At 39.7% G+C, this 8,819-nt stretch overlaps 1 protein-coding gene across 1 annotated transcript; it reads right to left on the bottom strand.

The window, feature by feature from the left end:
• Positions 1 to 1,109: 1,109 nt before the first annotated feature.
• LOC310957615 (protein ABHD8-like) lies at positions 1,110 to 8,178 on the bottom strand. The gene is made up of 5 exons (XM_083928256.1): positions 7,894 to 8,178; positions 4,190 to 5,016; positions 3,913 to 4,083; positions 3,536 to 3,752; positions 1,110 to 3,403 (listed from the first exon to the last, which is right to left on the bottom strand). Exons 2-5 carry the CDS (start codon positions 5,005 to 5,007, stop codon positions 3,203 to 3,205), a joined length of 1,407 nt encoding a protein of 468 aa, XP_083784382.1. The 5' UTR covers positions 5,008 to 5,016; positions 7,894 to 8,178; the 3' UTR covers positions 1,110 to 3,202.
• Positions 8,179 to 8,819: the final 641 nt, after the last annotated feature.

Raw genomic sequence — 8,819 nt, 5'->3', positions numbered from 1 at the left:
GAAGATTCAATAAATATTCACAAAATAAATAAATTAACTGTGATATCAAAATTGATTGTAGAAATGTAATTTTGCATTTAGAGCATGAGCAAATACTATTGCATCTATTGTTAACTTGATGATTTCATATGGTAAATGTCTTTTGCACAGATGTAAAGTAACAAAAACTATCCATAACTTAATCGCTTTCGATTAACAGTTTCTCACAGTAATAAAGCTGTGGAGCTCTTTAATTTATATATTGGAGATTAATATTGTATGTTATTCTTAAGTTTGATATGTCCTACTGGAATATTTTTATTTATTATTATTTTATTTTATTATTTTACTTATCCCCAGATTTATTTATTTTACATTAAATCCATTTTTATGTTGAGTACATGTCTGATTTGTTGTATATGTATAATTGTTGAACAAAGTTTGTAATAAAAAACATAACCAACCAAGAAGTTGCTGCCTTATTTAGTATTAAATTATATATGGAATTTCTAGCCTAATGTTTCAACTCCAACTTCCATTTGTTCTTACTGATTACAAGGTAAGCCATTAAACACTTAAACGTTTGAAAGGAGGCATTTTGAAGATAAAATTCAATTCAATTCAATTACATATAGATTAACAAATTAGAAAAGTTAGAAAAAGAGATCAAAACTTTAAATAATAAATAATTTGGGTGAATTTATTAAATTACTGCTGTGAGGACAGGCGAAGAAATGCCATTTATTAAAAATAATCCCAAAAGATAATCTGATTATATTAAAAGTGGCGCTTTACTTCATCAAACCATAACACGTAAGCCAACAGCTTCTGTCCTTGTGAAATTATCCCAATGAAGAATACATCTCATCTGCCTTCTCTATTTTTCAAAAATGACTGCATTTTTGTGTTTAAATTGCATTAGTTCAGTGTTTAATTATTTAATCTCTGATGAAATGACTGCGATGCTGTTACGCCAACACTCGCTGAAGAAAAACAAATATTACTGCAAATAAACAAACAAACAAACAAGAAACAAATCACCTGTGGACTGTGAACATCGGTTTTATTTCATGCCAGGAAAGGCACATTCATACACTGAATCCAACTGTTTTGATAGGCTATATAATGTTATATGCATCTACATCCAGGCAGTGCATATATTATGATTCCCATGAATAAATGCAACAATAACATTGACACATTTTGTTAACCACAAAAAGATATAGCACATATGAGCACTGACCATTTGTATATGCACACTTAGCATAAGAGGAAGTACATGTGCACCCTGTTGCCCATACAGTTTTACTGACCTTTTAAACCAAAGGAGACATACAGAACATTGCATTAGCAGCACTTGTTGGTTTTTGGAAAATCCATAGAGCATATAATGTTTTTGAGATGTCAGTGCCAAGTCCGTTTATGTCCCTTCTATTTCTCTCTGTGTTGTTCCAGTTGCATAAGACCAGTTATGTTGCATCAGCATTCTGTCAAAATGCATATATAACAGACCAGCATGGTCAGTAGAAACATCTCTCCCTTTAGGGGACTTTCTCCTTTGCCTGACTCATATTTGATTTTAAAGTCATAATAAAGCCATTTTAATCCAGGTCTGTTCAGATGAACGTTCATCAGAACACAATGCCCACACTGCCATGACACAGACCTGGATTAAAATCAGCAAAATATCTCTGTAAGCTTTGGACAACCAGTCTCAGTCTCTACAGTTTGCTTCTCAAAACAGTATAAACTATCCTGTCAACAGATATGCACAGTCAGGGAGCATACTAGACTGTGCTTTTACTTGCACCTTACTGTCCCATTATGAGACATAGCAGCACCCAGGAATGGGCATAATGTTTAGCTCATTATTTCCCGTCTGACACTATTAGGTAAATAGGATGGACTGGAGAGTAGTAGGGGAACACACTCAGCAGCTTAAAGCGGTCAATACAACCACAATTTGTCATGGCAGTTATTTCAAAATAAAGGCAACATAATACTTACACAGTAAAACACTCATTTGATAAGAAAGAAGTGCACAGAGACATTTCCAGTATTAGAATATATTGCAACTGTCTGACACAACCCTCATACCTTTTCATATTCTGAACTCATGCAGGGCCTCTGTACTTTGTATCCTTAGGATATTGTATAATATTGCAGAAATGGCTGCTAGAATAAAAGAGGAGAACCGTTTGGCCTCCATGTTTGTTAACATCGTTTTTTGCAACCAGTTCCCATAAATCTCCCACTGAATATTACTTAATTTCCATGCAACTATGAATTGGTTACATTGTGCTTAACATAGACGCACATAGCTTTTTGGATTTAGACTTTACATTAGAGTTCAATATATGGAAAATATATTGCTGTAATAAGGAAATAGATACGCCACTTTTATTGACAATAGCTGTGATTGTGAGTCTTAATGCTTGAGATGGTGTACACTGCACATTGTATGGATGTGGTTAACAGGTGGCTGGTTTGCAGGTGAACAATGATTTTTTTTCTGTGTTTTTCCTTCTCGCATAATGTCATTTATGTATGCATGTTGCAGTTATTAATTACAGTTTGCATCTACATCTGTATTTTATATCTTTAATGTATGTCCCACTACCATCTAGACAGTATTTGAAAATAAACTATTGATTGAGAAGATGTCCTTCACCATACTGACCAATTAGATCTGTAATTCCTCAATTCACTTCATATTCACTTTCCCACTGAAAGCACACGTAAGTAGTATGGGCCGAACGATAAGATAACCATTTTGTAAAGGTTTAACAGAAAATCTGCAGTACTTTACATACATTTAAGGTAAGGGAATTCACACATCATTTAATGGATTTTATGCTTTTTGCATCTTGCCGTCGTCAGTTCTTTGCCAGATATATTTCATAGACGAATCACAAATTGACATAGTCCTCCAAGTATTGTGTTGTTTTGCAAACATGACACGATGGAGCACAAACTGGTTTCAAAAAGCGAAGCAGAAACTGACTGTGTATTTGCATCCATTCCTCTTATCTTTATGTTGGTTCCATCGTCCTCCAGTCAGCACCATGCCTAAGTCCTGCTTTATCTTGGAGCACCAGTGGCCGTCCGCATCCTTAAGATGTGGCCCTGTTTATAACAGCTCTCAGCCTTGGAGCAGCCTTAAGAACACATGACACAAAAGGCATTCTGCGTGGTTCCATAGTAAAACTAGAGTCCGCATTGGTTATTTGTCCATAGGCTTATTTATTTTCAGTGTGTGGAGGGTGTCACTGAGAGCTGTGTCTGTTTTGATGCTGTCCTTTCTGGACATGTCCGGCTCCCAAAGAAAGAACTCATGGAGGAGGGTGTTGACGGTGTCAGGACACTCCATCATGACCATGTGGCTTCCCTCCTCAATGACTTTTAGGAATGCAAACAGAAGGATCTAAAAAGGGAGCCAAAATTAATATAGATTAGACATTACAATGCTGTAGGTAGCGTTACAGTGAAAACACTAGATTTCATATTAAATATGACGATAAGCCAGCATTCATTCACATATGAAGATGTATTTTACCTCTGCCATGCGCTGGTCCTCATCCATGGGCACAAACTTGTCACACATGCCATGAACCAGAAGGATGGGTACAGTGAGCTCAGCGTGGTAGACCTCATCCCCTTCAGGCCAGTACTGGCCGCTCATCATGGCTCGCAGGACAAACGGAGACACATTGAAGGCATTGCCCTGCTTCAACAGCTGCTTTTCTTTGGCACCCTGGCGGGCAAATCCAGCTCTAAAGGTTGAAAAAAGAGAGGAAGTTATTTGTAAATTTGTCATTTTTCAAATGTTCTGACATCAAGAAGTAATGTTGTTTTGTAAGTGACTGGAGAAGTTACTGTGGTGTGTCACTGTCTCTACTGCCAATTTTGGCAGAGTACAAATGCAGATCTTACTTGAGGAAGCTCCAGGCTAGACAGGGTGACAGACAGTGCAGGACACAAGATGGCAGCTGGAAGATGGAGCACAAGCTGGGCTCCAGAGCTGTGGGACCCCCTCCATTGATCATCACCACCTTATGGACCAGATCAGGATACTCGTGGGCCAGGAAGGTGCAAAATGACACTCTGAAAGCGACATAATGACAAGGTCCCAACATGTTAACAACAGCATCTTAATAGATTGATGGATATGGTGAATGATTTATAACAAGAAAATGTCACAAATCCTCACCCATATGAGTGGCCAATGAGAATGTTGCGTTTACGAGCATATCTCTTAAAGATGGCACGAAGGTCCTCTGCAAGGGCATAAAAAGTATAAGCAGCTGCAATCTGTGGGGCAGTGCTGGCTCCATGCCCCGCCAGGTCGGGCGCGATGACCTCATAGCCCAGCCGAGAGAAGAAGTCTAGTTGGCTGCCCCAAATGTCCAGAGAGCCTCCTACACCGTGAACGAAGAACAGCGCTACGTCCGAGTGAGTCCCTTTGCAGCTTGAGATCACCCTCTTCGAGTCGATTTGCACCGTGCGCTTGGGCTTGCGACGACGGCGGCGAGGAGGTGGAGCAGGTTTCTGCTCCCCAGGGGGTGGAGGAACTGGAGGAGGAAGAGGGTTGGGGTCTGGAGAAGAGGGCATTTCTTTGTAGTCAGCCAGCTCTACCTCTACAGTGCTGCAAGGCTCCAGATCCCCATCCTGACACTGCAGGATCTCAGAGTGCAAAACATCGCCGAGATTCTCAATCACCAGCTGGCCATTGCGGTAGACTGTGATCTTCCTCTTGCAGTGGACGCTGCTGCCAGGTTTGCTCTCATTATTATCCTCAGGAGAGCCATCATCATCATCTCCATCCGTCTTCTCCTTGCGTGCTATTTGCTCTTCTGTTACTATGGGCTGACGCTCAGGGATGATGTGCCGTACCCGCAGGACTCTCCCAGGTTTCACCTCCACAAACTCAAAACCATCAGAGGGTTCTGAAGACTCCAGGGGCAAGACTAGACTGGCAGCCTTTCCAGTCAGGCAGCACAGTATCCCTTCAGTAATACTGGTCAGCATGCTGCTTCCCTGTATAAACAACATCACACAGATACAACAAAGCAGATCACTCAGATGCTTCATTTGAAAACATAATAAAAAAGATTATGTAGGTTTAAGAAAAGTACAAAATGGAAAAATAGATGTTGATGTTATTGAGCTTTTCACAACTTATTCTTTTCTCTCACTTTCAGACGTAGGCATTATCAATGTTTTCAGGTTAATTTCCTGTTGCAGTCGGTGTTTGCAAATGTCAACAGCTCAGCATAAAGACATTGGGTCCCAGCGAGGTTCCTATCAAATTGAACCCAAGCTGTTTCCTAGCAACGCGGTTACAGTGAAACAGTCTACTTAATCCTTTCATAAGACCACAGCCAGCGTCGAGTGAAATTAAACACAAACAGGCTCCAAACTGCTGTGCAAATTCAAAACACTATAGCCAGTGTAAGTGCACCTCCAACCGCCTCTGTAAAGCTCGGCTAACACTCACCTTGGTGACCGAGCAGCTTAACATTCAGGAATTCCAAGTTTATAAACAGACATAAAACGATACTTGTGCCGTACTACAATTTCAATGTCAGACGACCGACCATTAACATGCCGACCTAGACATTTGCTATTAATAACCCTTCCTTTTCACATGGTCAGAACCAGGATACGTATAAATAGAGCATGTCAGTCATATGGCATGACTGTGTACATGCCTGGTACAGACTGTATGTCTCATAACACTATGATTGCAGTTTTCCAATCTATATTGCTTCCAATGGAAATTACGGTTCGTTTTCCAGTTAAACTGCATTTTGGCAATTGTGCAAATAAAGTATAATTAGTCCTCACTCTTCATACACACACACAGGCTGGTTATCTGGAGGAAGAGTGTGAAGAGCCACACACACAGTATATGATAAGGCTTTATTGTTTCCTGGTAACAGAAAGAGAGTGCAGCATGTCTACAGGGCATATTTCACATTGCTGCTCATAGTATCATATGCCATGTAGTTATACCTTCATTCATGCTTAAAATAATTAATAAGAATGAACAACATCTAGGTATCTTGAGAGATGTTGCTGAGTAAAGCTGGACAAAATTACTATATATTGTCAAATCAATATTAAAAATGTCTGCTGTGTATATTTTTCTATTGTTTCCATGGCAATGTCAAAAAGCCTGCAGCAGAACTGCGTTACAGAAATATTTACATCATTTGGATGATGCTATACAGTCAGATTCTTGCACATTATCCATTTTGTCCAGTTCTTAATAACATGCTTAGTACTTTGTTTTCATTGTCATTTGTCAAGTATTTCATTCACACGGGAGTATAAAAAAAAAGCTTTAAGTGGTTATTCCATATAGACATTTAGAGAATTTGTTTATTTATTGGTAGCAGAAATGAATTTGGATTGATTTTATTAATCAATCAAAGCATGTTTTTGTTATTATAGAAGTCATATAAAGGGTATATATTTAACAGATCACATCTCAGATTCTTATTAAACTTGTATCCATTAATCAAACACCACCACTGTGATCAACTTAACAACCCCTTGGGGTAAAGGAAATTATGAAACACACTTTAAATGTGCGGTGCTTCAGAGGTCTGGCACTACAGTGAGGGGACAATGGAGCTGGTTTACCTAACCCTGTCTGCACAGGAGGCTTCATCTGTTCATGTGTCTGCGTCTGTGTCTGAGTGTACTGTTGTTGTTGTTGTTGTAAGTGGCAGGATGGTCTGAAGGTCAGTGCATCAAATCCTATCCAAGTACACTCTGGAGCCAAGTGAATGATGACTGGGAGACCTATCCTTCCACAGACCTCCAAATGGAGCATTAAAGTATCAATTCTCAATTCTGCTGTAGAATATCCTTTTATCATCCAACCAGCCACCCATCCATTCATCTATTTGTGATGGTTCTTAAATGTTTTAGCCATTCTGCCATTGTAATATGACCCATTCAGTTGTGCCTAATCAGCTACAAGTGGTAGGCTACACGATGAGGTAAAGGGGTCCACTCACAGGGTCCACTGAGGAACATCCTTAGAGGTGATCACTTGTGATAATGGTGAACATGTTGACAATATAGCAGGCTGTCACCTTGGATGACACTGTTGTTGAGATGCCACACAACACCTCATTAACACAAAACTAACTACATCAGCCCCGGCATTAAAATCTGTGATTCTCTTCTTGACCCAAATACTATCCATAAATGGTCAACCAGGATTTGAATATGACTGAGTAGAGCAAGTGTTCCACTATTTCACATCCCACAAAGTCAAACTGGCTGAAGGTTACTCATCCATGTGATATTTTTCTTGTCTGCATTGCAGAATAATATGTAGGTTGATATGTCTGCCAAGTCTTACAGTAACACACATTTGGTACACAGAGTGCTGCTCTATTTCTACAAGTACAGCGCACTCTGCCTTGACAGCTGCGCATGAAATGCGTATATTTGCAAAATATATATATATATATATATATAAATATTTAAGACCGAATGCACAAATGTCATGTATCTTAGCTGGTTCTACAAGTATTTTACTTGAAATATAAACAGCAGTAATAGGCTCTTTATTTCGATAATTTGACGTGCATTACTGAGTATTGTTATAGATGTTTCACTATGAGGAAAATGCGCGTTAAAGACATTTTACAAGTGTTATACATAGGCCAAATTAGTAGCGTCGCATCACAAATAACAAAGATTAAAATCTGTCAGTCCGGTGCGGAGGGCCACTGCTGCGTGTATATTATTTATAGATATTGTATTTCTGCTCTGTCACAGAACAAATGCATGCAAATAATTGTGCAGCTGTTTATTGATACTGATTCATGATGATGATATGTTGCACAAGAAACATTAGCCAATTAGATAAATAAATAAAAATCCATTCCTTACCTGCAGAATTAGTGATGATTATGGGTGATTAGAAATCTGCACCGGAATATGAGGGCCGAAGGAACTGAAACAGAGAAAACGTTGCATTTGCTGCAACAATTTGTCTACGCTTCAGATGCTGCACAACAGTAAAACCTTCTTATTGGCCTCATTAGGCTGCTTCTACGGAGCACGGAGGGGCTTTGATTGGTGATAAAGCGTGCATCCATAAACGTGTGGCAATTACGTCTCAATAAAATACCCATAACGATGACAAACAATGTTGTTGTTTTTCTTCCTCGGCATCCACTGCGCACACAGACAGACCCTACCCAGCCCTGCTACCCTTGTATCCGCAGCAGAGACAGCAGTCTTCGGGCATTTTCTCTCCTGAGTGGCAGTGAGGAGGGCGAATGGAAGACAGCTGAACACCGAGAGGCCAATGGGAGAGGCTTGTTTCCCTGTTGCCAAGGCTGACAGAAAAGCAAAATGTTTGCGTGTGTGCGTGCGTGCGTGCGTGTGCGAGGTTGCAGTCAGGGAGAGTGCTAGAAATTATAAAATGATAGTCCAGCTATAGGCCTATTCATTATCTGAATAGGACATGCACGTATGATCCTATTTTTTTTTCATTCTACACCTGGGTTTATTCATAATAAATCATCTCCACTGCATCATCATAACGTGACACCTGAAAAGGTTGTATGGCAGTTGCTATGTCACTGACAGGAGAAATTACCTTTAGCTTTTAAACAATTAGAAGAAATGTGCTGTGTCCCTCTGTTACCCTTGAACTGACATCAACACATTGGTGGGTCAGTGGGTGCCTGTCACGGAACTGGAGCTGTGACGTTTATGGGGCGGGTAGCCTGAGAGCCAACAACAACTGTGTACTTTCTGTTATTGTTTGGCAGCCAATGTAAATAACAATTACCGCTTTATGTTTATGC

This window comes from Echiichthys vipera (assembly GCF_963691815.1).
Source record: "Echiichthys vipera genome assembly, chromosome: 15".
NCBI lineage: Eukaryota > Metazoa > Chordata > Actinopteri > Perciformes > Trachinidae > Echiichthys > Echiichthys vipera.
Note: the sequence above shows the minus strand (reverse complement) of the source record. Positions and strands in the feature narration are given on the sequence as shown.